The 14,520-nt window shown below is 49.3% G+C and overlaps 1 protein-coding gene across 1 annotated transcript in view; it reads left to right on the top strand.

Moving 5' to 3' along the window:
- DNAJC11 (DnaJ heat shock protein family (Hsp40) member C11) overlaps window positions 1-14,520 on the top strand; it is a gene marked incomplete at both ends in the record, with an annotated part of 56,884 nt that overhangs the window by 29,471 nt on the left and 12,893 nt on the right. The window contains 3 exons of the mRNA XM_080692170.1: window positions 10,065-10,193; window positions 11,077-11,199; window positions 11,966-12,039. Coding sequence (XP_080548296.1) covers window positions 10,065-10,193; window positions 11,077-11,199; window positions 11,966-12,039 — 326 coding nt within the window. The remainder of the gene's footprint in view (window positions 1-10,064; window positions 10,194-11,076; window positions 11,200-11,965; window positions 12,040-14,520) is intronic.

Here is a 14,520-nt window from a genome sequence, read left to right as displayed (position 1 = left end):
GGAACACGGTACATCAGAGGTTACTTTCAGTCCTGCATGGGGTGTTTTTCCTTCTCTTCACTGGGGAGATTCTTCCGAGTGTGTGACCCATTCCTGTAGCAAAAAGCATCTCAGTCAGTCTGAGGTGTCAGTTGTACCGAATGGCTGATTGTAACCGAGTTCACTGCTCTGCTGTGTGTAATAAGAGGAATCTGCCGCCGGGCCCTGTCGGCGAGGCCAGGCTGGCCGTGCGACAGCCTGCGTCTGTCATGATAAGAGCTGGTAGTCTCCCCAGCTCTTCTCAACGGCTCCCGTAATCTCTGTCAATTTAGCAACGTTGTGGAGGGAGAGCTAAAGCCATACAAAATAATTAGAAACACTTTTTTTTCTAATTTCTATAAAGAAGACTGACAAGCCGGGTATGGCGGCCCATGCTTATAATCCTAGTACTTGGGAGGCTGAGACAAGAGGATCGCAGGCTCAAAGCCAGCCTCAGCAACTTAGTGAGACCTGTAGAAACTGAGCGACCCTGTTTCAAAATAAAATGGGGTTGGGGGTGTAGCTCAGAAGTAGAAGCCTCTGGGTCCAATCCCAACTTTTAAAAAAAAAAAAAAAAAAAAAAGGAGCAGCCGGGCGTGGTGGGCACGCTTGTCATCCCCGTGCTTGGGAGGCGGAGACAGGAGGGTCGCGCAGGTTCCAAGTCAGCCGCGCTGGCTTAAGAGACCCTGCTTCCAAATAAAATATGAAATAGGTCTGGGAGTGCAGCCCGGAGGCAGAAGGGCTTCCAGAACCCCAGGACCACCAAGAAGAAGAAGAAGAGTGACAGCTTAAACTGAGAAACACGGCAAGGTGAAATTCATTCTAGAAAGACACACGCGCACACACAAGATCATGTTTTCAGAATAGGCCTATCTGTCCTAATCCTACATCGAAAGTGTGTACAATCATCCCTCAGTATCCCACAGGGATTGGCCTCAGGATGTCTTATTTGTAAGATACCAGATTTTGCAGGTGTAAAATGTGACGGTATTTATACTTTATTTTGAGACAGGGTCTCACTAAGTCGCAGAGGGCCTCACAAGTTGCTGAGGCTGTGGCCGCGAACCTGCAATCCTCCTGTCTCAGCCTCCCAAGTACTGGAATTACAAGTGTGTTCCACCATACCTGGCCTGAATATTTTCATTCTGTGGATAAGGAGGGCCAACTATTTGTAAGTGCCCACACCTCCCCCCCAGCAGTCCCCCCAATCCGCAGGCGACCGGTTCCGTGGTGCATTTGTGTTTGGGTTACATGAAGGTAGAGTCCACACTGGCTGGACTGAGTCAGGCTGTGGGAGGTCACCGGCATTGCAAATCGGAGGTGCTCTAGCTGAACCGGTGGTTGCCATCGGGAGCCCTCCAGCCTGGCCGGGTCAGAAGCCAGTCTCGGCACATGGGGAGGGTGGGATGTTGCGAGCTGGCAGGCGCAAGTCATAGCCCTGGAGGCTCTGCTGTTGGGCTGCAGTTTGGCCGCATTCTGCGCAGTGACGAGGAGAGAGCAAGTCGCTGGTCCTCACTGTGCCCTGCCATCGGTGGGCTCTCTGGGCATGCGCCCATTGCTCCCTAGGACGCCATGCAGATGTGTCTGCGGGCCTTGTTTCTGTGGAATGCAGGAGCACAGCTGAGACTGTTTCATCAGGCAGGCAAGTTGTTTTAAAATTTCTTTTTTTTTTTTTTTTGCCACCTCCATGAACTGCTCTTAAATAAATAAGATGTTTTCTCACCAGAAATACTCTTACAACCAGATGTTGGCTCTGCAGCATCTTGCAGAGAGGACTGAGCTACGTCTTCTGTTCATTTTCTCAGGGGGACTTTGTTTTTCAAGATGAGCAGAAAGGTTTAGAATATCCTCCTCCTAAGAAGAAAGGTATGCTCTCCTCTTAACAAGACTGCAGGGAGGACACTTTGACAGCTATAGAGATCAGCCTCGCGGCTGCCTCCCCAAAGGTTCCCAGCTTGGAGGGGGTGGGAAACTGAATGTCCTGGTTATCCTGCTCCTGCCCCTGCCCCTTGGGTGGGTATTTCTTTACTAGATGTGTGCACTGAGCCAAAAGTCGAAGCAGGGATGACCAAGTGCCAAAGAGTGGCTGACATGGGGAAGGAGGACACGGAGCAGTTATTTGGCCTGTGCTTGGTTTTCTCACCTGTAAAATGAGCACAGCTGTCTTACCCACCACACCAAGTTGAAAGATCAAATAAACATGAAATAGAGCCAGGCACAGTGGCGCATGTGTTTGATCCCAGCAACTTGGGAGCTTGAGGCAGGAAGATGTTCAAGGCCAGCTTAGGCAACTTAACTAGATCATGTCTCAAAGTAGACAATGAGAAGTGCTGGGGTATGGCTCAGTGGGAGAGCATCCCCGGATTCTGGATCCTATACCACACACACAAAAAAACATAAACCTGAACACCGGGCATAGTGGCACACGTTTTTAATACCAGTACTTAGGAGGCTAAGACAGGAGGATCGCAGGTTCAAGGATAACTTCAGCAAGTAGTGAGACTCTGATCAACCTAGCAAGACCCTGTTTCAAAATAAAAATAAAAAAATAAGCCGGGCGTGGTGGCGCACACTTGTAATCCCTGCGCTCAGGAGGCTGAGACAGGAGGATCACACAGGTTTGAAGGCAGCCTCAGCTACTTAGTAAGGCTCTCAGCAACTTAGTGAGACCCTGTTTCCAAATAAAGTATAAAATAGGTCTGGGAGTATAGCCCAGAGGTAGAAAAGCCTCTGGGTTCCACCTCTAGTACCACCACAACAACAACAAAAAAAAAAATAGGGGTGGGGGGATAGCTTAGAGGTAGAATCCCCGTGTTCAATCCCCAGTGCCACACACGCACAAAAAAAAAAAAAAAACATGAAATAGATGTTATTTTTAAAGAAAAAGGTAATCAGAGTGGTGCTGGGACCAAGGTGAGGGTCGGAATCTAATTTTGTTTTGATATTGTAGTCCCTTCTCCCAGCCCTCCAGCAGCCCATGGTTCTGGGGCACCCAGGGTGCAGCGCACTGTAGGCAGCACTCCACTACTGAGCCGCACCTCGCCTTCCTGCTGTTGCTTTAGTGTTTCTTTTGATGCTGAGCAGGCAGTAATTGTTGGGCAGTTCCCGTGCCCCTGAGGGTTGGGGTTGGATGGACTCTGCCACCACCCTCGGCACCTCTAGAAAGCTCTGGGGCACAAAAGGAAGGAGTAGAAAGTCACGCCCGGGACCCAGGCCCCTTCTCTAGCCTCAGCCCGGTTCCTCCCTGCGTGAGATTTCAAGTCCTCCTGCCTCTGTTTCTGCCTTTGCTTTTGCGCTGAGGAGGCAAAGTCCTCGGTGTTCCTGCTGGGAAACCCAAGCTCAGGTTGCTGGGGTCTCCTGTCTCCAGGCCTCTCCAGAGAGAGCCGGTGTGGGGCAGGGAACTGGCGGGGGGGCAGACAGGCCCATCGCAGGACGGTGAGACGCAGGAGCTGGGCCACCTGCCGTCTTCCCTCCGTCTGTGGGTCTGTCTGCGTATAGTCCTGAGTCATATGACGGGGTGGCTCTGTGCTCCGTCCGCTCCACCTTGGTGAGGGTAATTGCTTTCTTCTGTTAGTCTATAAACCTTTCTCTGTGAATGGCGGCCACTTCCAGCATCTGTACCAGACAGTCCATGGGCAGCTCGTCCAGCATTGCTGCTGCTTTCTTCCTGACCTCTTTTGGACCCATGTGTAGCTGAGGATTTCCTTGGGAGGGAGGAGGGGAGGGAGGGAGGGAGGGAGGGAGGGAGGGAGGGAGAGAGAGAGAGAGAGAGAGTGTGTGTGTGTGTGTGTGTGTGTGTGTGTGTGTGGAGCTACTCGGGGGCATTCTACCTCCAAGCTACATTTCCATCCCTTTTTTTATTTTAGATTTTTTTTTTTTTTCTTTTTCCCTTTTGGTGGCACTGGGGTTCCTGGAAGCCCTTCTACCTCCGGGCTACACTCCCAGACCTTTTTTTTTTTATGCTTTTTTATATTTGGAAACAGGGTCTCTTAACCCAGCGCAGCTGGCTTGGAACCTGCGCGATCCTCCTGTCTCCGCCTCCCGAGCGCGGGGCTGACAAGCGCGCCCACCGCGCCCGGCTTGATTTTGGATTTTAAAAACAAGATCTCACTAGGTTGCTGAGCGTTTCACTGCATCGCTGAGGCTGTCCTGGAATCTGTGATCCTTCTGTCTCGGCCTCCCAAGTATTAAGATTATATGGGCTTACCACTACACCTGGCTTAGCTTAATTTTTGGCCCTCTTAGAAAATAATCCCTGGAGATTGTTACATTACATTGTTTTTTCCATATTATAGAGGTTGATGTAAACTCCTTGGCAAGGCCTTCCTGGCAGTAGAGAGGCTCCATTACATTCTCAGGAGGCTGAGACGGGAGGGTCACAGGTTCAAGGCCAGCCTCCCATACTTAGGCCTCCACACTTAGACCGTGTTTCAGAATTTTAAAATAGGGCTAGGGGTATAGCTTGGAGGTAGAATTCTCCTGGGTTCAATCCCTGGTACTGGAAAAAGAATAAAAAATAAAAGGCTCTATTATCAGTGCAGTTCATGTAATAGCCTAGAAAGGTAATTCAGCCTTATAGAAAAAAATTCAGTAATACATCAAGGAAGGCATATAATGTTTCCATAAAGTTACATGAGTGCATTGCTCAATTACTTTTGAAGGATTTTTTTGAACTGGTTTTTGGTTGCCATGGCTGACAATTACAGCCATCAGAATGAGCCTGTGGATATGACTTCAGTCTGTTCTGAGGAAATGATTCTGATGTCATAAAACTGACTCGACTTGGCTGCAGGATAATAGTGCGGGAGAAAAGCCGACTGAACCCATATGTTTGTTGTGCTCAGCGGCAGGAAGGGGCAATTTACCATATGCAGAAGTGGGCTGCTACTGAAATTGGGGCGTTTTCATATAGGGAGAAAGGGACAGCGCCTGCGCGGTCCAGCCCGGGAGCCTGCTGTACTGTGGGCGTGAGGCTGGAGAGGCTCGAGGATTCAGGGCGGAAACGGCTCCGTTAAGTGAGTGGTTGGAGGGCTGCTCCACCCCAACATGTCAGAATCACGAGGTTTCAGAAGTGGGGTGTGTGTGTGTGTGTGTGTGTGTGTGTGTGTGTGTGTGTGTGTGACAGAAAAACAGACAGACAGACCGGTGACTGGGCAGGACTCCTTCTTGAAGCCCTGATAAGTTTGAGTTTGATCCTTCATAAAATTAGGGAGTACAGGTTCAGGTTTTCGTCTCAAAATGATTCTGTGGGAGCGCTCAGGAGGCTGAATGACAGCCTCAGCTACTCAGTGAGGCCTCTGCAACTCAGTGAGACCCTGTTTCCAAATAAGGAATATAAAATAGGTCTGGGGTGTAAAGTGGAGGTGGAGTGCCCCATTTGAGTTATCCAGTGCTAGATTTCTGTTCATCTTCACTTTATTTATTTATTTATTTTTTTATTTTTCGGTACTGGGGATGGAACCCAGGTGTGTTCTAACTCCAAGCTACACCCCCAGCCCTATTTTTTATCCTTTATTTTTGAAACAGGGTCTCACTGAGTTGCAAAGGGCCTCACTAAGTAGTACCTGAGGCTGTCCGCAAACCGAGATCCTCCTATCTCAGCCTCCCAAATGCTGGGGTTACAAGCGTGCGCCACCATGCCTGGCTTCACTTTATGTTTTTGATTCTCCATCAAAATTTGGATCTGACTTGTTACTACTCTCAACCATGTGACCTACCAATCTATAAAATCATGTTGCTTACAAGTGGAATTGGGTGGTAAATTGCAGCTCAGCCCTATTTGGCACAAAGAGAAGAAACCCATCCTTTCTGGTGCAGTGACCAGTCTGCTTTCAAAAGGTTATTTCCTTGAAATGAAAGAAGAGCAGAAGGCGACATCCAACCATTTCTAAAACAAAGAAATGTCCTTGTCAGCTCAAAATGACCTGATCAGACATTTTCCAGGACAGTTAATTTCGTCAAGTGAGTTGGCCCTTGAGCCCACCCTTCCCCTGGCTCACCAGGACTGTTCCGGTTTAGACTTTTCCATAGGCTCGGGTTGGCTCTGAAGGCTGTCAAGTCTGAAGCCCCGGCCCGTTGGCGTTTTCAATTATGTGGCCTCATTTAAAGAAACAAGAGTGGTTGAAAGGGCAGTAACTGAACAGTATTTTAAACTGCCAGCTGCTCCCTCCTCTGGTCATTCAGTGTTAGTACAGAGGCTGACTTTCAAATTTTTTTCTTTGGGGAAGTAAATAAAATCATTAACATTTTGGCAGTATATAATTAGACACATAGTAAAAGAGATATAAATATTGAAATAATGCACTTAATATGATTGCCTTTCTCCAAAGAACCAAATGAAAACTGCCAGATGTAATGAGTTGGCAGAGGCATCCAGCTGTGACTTTCCAAACACAAGTGAGACATTCCTTGGCCGGTCCCTCTTCCGACTGAGCGGTCTTCCTGAGCCCTCCTGCCCCAACTCTCCCTGCAGGGCTCTGCCCAGAACGCCCGTAAACCAGCATCCTCACGGTAGTGAGCGCTCACTCAGCAGACTAGGACACTGTTGGAAGTTAACAGGGATGCGTAAAAAGTATATATATGTACATACGTACATACATGCGTATGTACGTACATACATTTTGGGGGGGGACCCAGGGGTCTTCTACCTCTGGGCTACACTCCCAGACGTAAAAAGTATATATATGTACATACGTACATACATGCGTATGTACGTACATACATTTTGGGGGGGGACCCAGGGGTCTTCTACCTCTGGGCTACACTCCCAGACCAATTTTATATTTTTTAAAATTTGGAAACAGGGTCTCTTAAGCCAGCGAAGGCTGGCTTCAAACCTGCGCGATCTTCCTGTTTCAGCCTCCCAAGCGCGGGGATTACAAGCGTGCGCCACCATGCCCGGCTTAAAGCTGTATTATTTTTGAAACACTTGTTGACAAACTGGTTTATGAGATAGATAGATAGATAGATAGATAGATAGATAGATAGATAGATAGATAGATAGATGGATATATATATATATATATATTTTTTTTTTTTTTTTTTCCCCAGTACTGGGGATGGAACCTGGAGGCATTCTATCTCCGAGCAACACCCCCTGCCCTATTTTTTTACTTTTTATTTTTGGAAACAGGATCTCACTGAGTTGCAGAGGGCCTCACTAAGTAGCTGAGACTGCTTCAAAACTGCATGGTCTTCCTGCCAGCCTCCCAAACGCCGGGACTTCAAGTGTGCGCCACCACGCCTGGCCAGAACATTTTTTTTATTTATTTATTTATTTATTTATTTATTTATTTATTTTTTGTGGTACTGGGGTTTCTGGAAAACCTTCTACCTCCGGGTTATACTTCCAGACCTATTTTTATACTTTTTTAAATTTGGAAACAGGGTCCCTTAGGCCAGCCTCAGGGTCCCTTGCTGGCTTAAGGGACCCTGTTTCCAAATAAAATATAAAATAGGTCTGGGAGTATAGCCTGGAGGTAGAAGGGTTCCATCCTCAGTACCACCCAAAAAAAAAAAAAAAAATACATTCTTAAGAAAAGATGTACCCAGCCAGGCACAGTGGCACATGCCTACAATCTCAGTCTTTGGGAGGCTGGAACTGGAGGATCACAGGTTCAAGGCCAGGCTCAGCAATTTAGTGCGACCCTCAGCTACCTAGGAAGACCCTATTTCAAAATAAAAAATAAAAGGCTGGGATATAGCTCAGAGTAGAACACCCCTAGTTCATTTCCACTACCACTAAAAAAAGAAAACAGAAAAAGAAAGCATGTACCTAGTAACATTAAGGCTAACTTTATGAATTTTATTGGTTTTTTTTTGTTTTTTCCTTTCACAACACTGCCTAAGTTATATTTATATTTAGTAACTTGGAAATTTTTATTCTTTGTGTGTGTGTATGTGTGTGTGGTACTGGGGGTAGAACCCAGGGGCTTTCTACCTCCGGGCTACACCATTTTGAAACAGGGTCTCACTGAGTTGCGGAGGGCCTCACTGAGTAGCTGAGGCTGTCCGCGAACTGCAGTTCTCTGGTCTCAGCCTCCCAAATGCTGGGTTTACAAGCATGTGCCCAACCCGGCTACTCTCAGACATATTTAATATTTTATTTGGAAACAGGGTCTCACTAAGTTGCTGAGAGCCTCTGTAAGTAGCTGAAACTGGCCTCAAACCTGCATGATCCTCCAGTCTTAACCTACCAAGCACTGGGATTTACAAGCATGCACCACCACTCCCGTCTTGGAAGTTTTTAATACAGTTAGTTGATTAGTGGATTTTTCTCCACATATCATTATTCTTTTAAGGGGAGGTAGTAGGAATTGACCAGGGGCAGTCTCCCTCTGAGCAACACCCCAGCAGCAGCAGCAGCAGCATTGTGAAGCAGCGTCTCATTGGGTTGCCACGTGCCTGGTTAAGTAGCTGAGGCTAACATCTAACCTGCTGTCCTCCCATTATCCTTCTCCCAAGTCCTGAGATTACAGGCGTGCGCCACTATACCCAGCTGGAATAAAATTTTTTTAAAACAGGAGGGAGGATCACAAGTTTATAGTCAACCTCAGCTACTTAGGTCCTCTGCAACTTAGTGAGACCCTGTTTCAAAATAAAGAATAAAAGTAAGACTAGGTATATAGCTTGAAGGTAGACTACCCCTGGATTCAGTCCTGGTACAGCAAAAAATAATGATGGAGGAAAATTAATAAAACGTGTGCTATTTTTGTACATTGGGTCAGGATGCATGCCTGTTTGAAAAGTCTTAAGACTGAAAGAAAATAATAAACAATGATTTTCTGAGTAAAGAGCAATCAGCAGAATTTTAGCTCACTATAACTTGAGAGTGTGTGCTCTTTTCTGTTTTTCATTTTAACTCTAATTTTAAAAGGCAGAGCAATTTTTAAATCTTTTATTTAATCGTTATTTCTTTCATCCATGTTTTTTTTGTTGTTGTTTTTGGGTTTTTTTGTTTTTGTTGTTGTTGTTGTTGTACTGGGGATGGAATCCTTCTATTCTTTATCTTGAAAGGTATTTTTAGCTTTTTTTTCTTTGGCTGGTGGTAGTTCTGAGAATTGAACCCAAGGGTGTTCTGCCTCTGAGCTACACCCCCAGCCCTGTTTTTTTTTTTTTTTATTCTTTAATTTGCAACAGGATCTCACTAGATTGCGGAGCGTCTCACTAAGTAATTGAGGCTGGCCGCAAACCTGCAATCCTCCTCTCTCGGCCTCCCAAGCACCAGGATTACAAGCGAGCACCACCACGCACAGCCGTCAATTTTATTTTTTCTTTGGAAACAGGGTCTCGCTAAATTGCTGAGGTTGCCTTTGGACCTGTGTTCCTCCTGTCTCAGCCTTCAAAAAATTGGGATTACAGGTATGCACCACCACACTGGGCTAATACTTTTATGTTATAGAAAGTTTTAAGGCCCTGGGTTCAATTTCTAGAACCAGGAAAACAACCTTGCTGTGCATCCTGGCTTACATCTATAACCCCAACCACTGCAGAGGCTGAGGTAGGAAGCCCACAAGTTCGAGGCCCAACCTGGACAACTTGGGTAACGCCCTATCTCATAGTAAAAAGGGTTGAGATTGTAGCTTCGTGGTAGAGCACCCCCGGATTCAGTCCCTAATGCCAAATAAATAAATAGGATTGGGCATATTAAATGTTCAGTGGTAGAACACCACTGTGTTTGATCCCCAATAACACAAAAAAGGTTTAAGGTGGTTTGTTACGTAAGAATGTTTAGAGAGCAATGTGTGATTCCTACAGTAGTTTCTCGAGGGTTTTGTGTGCCTGGGTCCTGTCTGATCTCTGCAGATCCAGTTGTGTTGCCCCGACTCGGGCTAAACTTGTCTTTGGCTTGTCTTCTGACTCGCAGACTGTTCTGGTGAGAGCAGTCCTGCTGGCGCTGGGAGGCCGTGGCCTTGGGCTTGCATGGGCTGCAGCGTGGAGTGCCTGTGTGAGGCAGGGACCGTGGAGGCGGCTGCCCGGCTCGGATGCGGCCTGTCTTCGCTGCACTGAGGCACACTTCATGCTGAGCGCTCGTCTTTCCGCCCCAGGGGACCATCAGCGTTGGAGTAGATGCCACTGACCTTTTTGACCGCTACGACAAGGAGTATGAAGACGTGTCTGGAAGTGGCCTCCCACAGATTGAAATTAATAAAATGCACATATCCCAGTCCATTGAGGTAAAGCACACACACACCTCCAAGTACAGCTTGGGCTTGAGTTAATGAGGCACGGCACAGCCAGCAGCTGGCACGAGGCGTCTGCTCGAGGTGCTCCTCATCTTTATTTATGAAAGCATACAATTAGCCACTTAAAAAGCAAGAGCGCACACAGCCACGGCCCTGTGTGTCCTGCTCTGTCCACACAGGAGCCACACGAGCGCAGGGGTGGGCACTCAGGCCCCACGGTCTCAGGTCTCGCCAGTTAGGAAGTGTGAATGGTCTGGGAGACGGAGAAGCCGAGGGCATGGGGATTTTAGGAAGGAAGGCAGGACTCCAGGGATAATTCTGAGAGCCAGGTTTAGTTTTAAGGCACACTCCATGACTTGCTGAGGCTGTAGCAGCTCAGCATCCTGAGCCCGGGGGCCACCGAAATGTCACCTTTTTGCCCCCTATTTGGATATGGCAGGGTCAGGCCTTTCCTGGAAGGCCACATCGTCTCTGCCTCTGGGCTCATTCATTTATTCTCAAGCACATCGACCTGCAACTGGAGTTAACTCAGAACACCCTCCCCGGACCTGTGAGGGTCCATCGGCACCACCCAGGGTCCCTTCCAGAACCGGGCGGGGGTGGGGGGCCTCCCACCACCTGGAGGCGCTGCAGACCCCGCCCCCAGCACTGACCCAGCACTTAGCCCAGGTGTCTTGGTCGTTTGAAGCCTTTGCAGAACACGCTGCGCCTTCGTGGCCACGGCGGTCCAGCAAGAAAGCAGGGAGGCAGCTGCCCGGGAGCTGGGCCACCCCGTGCTTCCGAGCCACACGGTGCCGACGCCTTTGCCCTGCTGCTGACCCTAGCGCTTCGCGGTGCTTGGGTTTATTTGTCACTAGCCAATGCCTTTTCCTAGGCACCTCTGACAGCCACAGACACGGCCATCCTCTCTGGAAGCCTCTCAACCCAGAACGGCAACGGAGGGGGTTCCGTTAACTTCGCTCTCCGCCGAGTCACCTCTGCGAAGGGCTGGGGAGAGGTAAGCCTGCCCCCGGCTGAATTGTGCTTCTCCACAAAGCCTTATTTCTGAGCACAGGCCTTCCCTGGTGCTCGGGTGCCTGAAGTCAGACTTCAGGTGTTGACTGGCCCCGTGGGAAACGCCTCGTGTCTGCGGAGTCTGCGCCCACCGGACTGCTGTTCACCTAGATGCCAGCCTTAGGAATCCGGCCTCGGGGCATGGCATCTTCATCTCGCACAAAGCCAGTGGGCCAGCAGCTTCCCGTCCAGGCAGAGGGAGGCCGTGCCTGTCTCCATGCCCTGCCCACTGGTCAGTGGCCGTGTAGATCAGCCCTGCCGGGCAAGTGGAGCTGCGTCAGATTCACATTGCACCAGGCCAGTGAAGGAGGCGGCCAGAACTGGCCGTGACTTCCCAGGCCCAGCAAGTGTGGGGCTGCTGCTGGGCTCTAACTGCAGCCCCCCGAGGCCCAGCTGCAGTCACCTGTGAGGACTGGAGCAGAGCAAAACGCAGGGAGGCGGAGGCGGGCACACCCGACCCGGGGCAGGCAGGGCTCTGCAGCTGGGCCAGGAGGTGAGGAGGCAGCGTTTTCTTTGGAAAAGCCCCTTCCTGTAGCCTCGGCCCGCTGCGGGTCTGGGGTCGCGGCGTCTCCGGTGGCTGTGGTGAGGCTGAGCGGGTGTGAACCTGCCACCCTCCACGCAGAGCCCAGCAAGCGCGTTCTCACCCCGAGACCTGGGTTTGCTGCTGTGAGATAAAGCACCCTTAACACTTTCTCTTTCTTTTTGAACAGTTGGAGTTTGGAGCTGGAGACCTCCAGGGGCCTCTGTTTGGTCTCAAGCTGTTCCGTAATCTCACACCAAGATGGTAAATATCTGAGCTCTCTCCTTGGTGGTCTGTGTTGCTTTAGGAGAAGACGAGCACTGTGCCTCCCTGTGATCAGGTTATTTGGAGTTGACATCGGTCCTGTGAGGTTGCTGAGCGCAGTGGGGGCAGAAGCCGCGGCGCTGACCGGCAGCCAGGGCAGCGTGCAGGCGGCGAGGGGCTGGATGTGGGGCTGGCCTCACCTCGTGCCACAGGCTCTCTTAGCTATGGTATGTCTGCCACACAGTCCTGTGAGGGCCGTGAGACAGTGGATGTGCCTTTCAGGGACATTGGTCAGTGGTCTGAAGCACTGTGGACATGCGGGTCATCTTGTGGTCCCGAAGGATGTCAGGCTGCCTGGCGGTCAGCTGGACTCGCCTGGCAGAGCTCTGTCCAGCCCTGCTCCCCATCAGCTCTGCGGCTGCAGCAGTGTCACACTCCTGGTCTGCATCGCTGTCCCTTCTAGAGCAACAGCAGCATCCTTCCCATGTGGTCAGGGCAGGGGCGTCTCTGCGAATTGAGACTGAAGAATTGGGTGAGCCAGGCATGGTGGTGCACACTTGTAATCCTAGTACTCAGGAGGCTGAGACGGGAGACTCGCAGGTTAGAAGCCAGCCTCGGCAGCTTAGTAAGACCCTGTTTCCAAACAAGAAGTAAAATCAGGCTGGGTATAACTTAGAAATAGAATGTCTCTGGGCTCAATACCCAGTGCTTCACATCCCCCAAAAAAGAAAGAATTGGGTGAAGGTAAATCAGACCTTATTCCTCTGGAATAATAGAGCTGCAACAAGGTACCTGTTTAAGAAAGCTTTTCAGGGAGCTGGGCATGCTCGGCACGCTTGTAATCCCAGGCTTGGGAGGCAGAAACTAAAGGATTGCGCAGCTTCAAAGCCACATTGCTGGCTTAAGAGACTCTTTCCAAATAAAATATAAAAAATAGTTCTGGGAATGCAGACCAGAGGTAGAGGGGTTCCATCCCTAGTACCACCAAAAAAAAAGAAAACTTTTCAGTTGGGTGTGGTGGTACACGCTTGTAATCCCAGCATTCGGGAGACTGAGACTGGAAGATCGAGGTTCACAGACAGCCTCAGCTACTTAGCAAGGGTCTTCGCAACTAAGTAAGACCCTGTTTCAGAAATATAGGTATGGGGTTGTAGCTCAGAGGTAGAATGCCCCTGGGTTCCATTCCCAGACCCGCAAAAAAAAAAAATGGGGGCTGGGGGTGCAGCTCAGTGGTAGAGTACCCCTGAGGGCAATCTTTAATGCTGCTTTAAAAAAAAAACCAATAGGAAGCCAGACATGGTGGCGCACGCTTGTAATCCCAGCGCTTGGGAGGCTGAGACAGGAGGATTGCATGGGTTGGAAGCCAGCCTCAGCTACTTAGTGAGGCTCTCAGCAACTTAGGCTCTCAGCAACTTAGTGAGACCCTGTTTCCAAATAAAGTATAAAATAGGTCTGAGAGTATAGCCTAGAGGTAGAAAGTCACTGGGTTCCACCCCCAGTACCACCAAAAACATTAATAAAATAAAAAATAAAATGGGGCTGGAGGTATAGCTGGGGGGTAGAATCCCCTGGGTTTAATCCTCAGTACCACGCATGCACACACACACACAAACCAATAGGGGGCAGCACACACCTGGGTCGGCTGGCATGGCCATGGGCCGCTGCTCCTGGGGTTAGATGTGAGCGGGTGCTGCTCTAACCTCGTCTGCCTCGTCCTCCCCTGGGATGCTGGTGAAAAGCTGGCTCCGTCCTCTGAGAGAGGAATAAGGAGGTGCCCTTCTGAGGCCCCTCAGGACTCGCAAGAGCACAGGCTGGAAGACACTTTCTTGAGGAAAACCTCTGGCCATTTCTTCTTGGTTGGATCCCAGAGTGTCTCTCCATTGAATGATCACACAGACAGCGCTGGCCAGTTAGCAGCTTCTTCGTGTCTGAAAATCACATTTTTTTTTGTAGTATTCAGAGTTCATCAAACTTTAGAGTCAAGATTTACAGAAATGATGACTGAGTGGGAAACAGTGGGGACGGCTTGTAAACAGGGAAGCCAGCCAGGTGTGGTGGCGCACTCTGTGATCCCAGTACTCGAGGGCTGAAACAGGAGGATCGCGGTTTCCAGGGCAACCTCAGCAATGTAATGATACTCTCAGCAACTAGTGACATTTTGTGTGTGTGTGAGTGAGTGTGTGTGTGTGAGAGAGAGAGAGAGAGAGAGAGAGGGAGGGAGGAGAGGGAAGGAGGGATAGATATTTGGGGATTAAAAGGGGCATTCTACCTCTACCTCTTATTTTATTTTTATTTTGAAACAGGATCTCACTAGGTTGATGAGAGTTACTACTTATTAAAGTTATCCTTGAACCTGTGATTCTCCTGTCTCAACCTCCAAAATACTGGGATTACAAGCATGTATCACCATGCCCGGTTAGCAACTCCCTATTTCAAAAACTAAAAATAAGAAGGACTGAGGAAGCCGGGCGTAGTGGCACA

The sequence above is a fragment of the Muscardinus avellanarius genome (assembly GCF_963383645.1).
Source record: "Muscardinus avellanarius genome assembly, chromosome: 3".
Taxonomy (NCBI): Eukaryota; Metazoa; Chordata; class Mammalia; order Rodentia; family Gliridae; genus Muscardinus; species Muscardinus avellanarius.
This window is presented reverse-complemented; position numbering and strand designations above follow the sequence as displayed.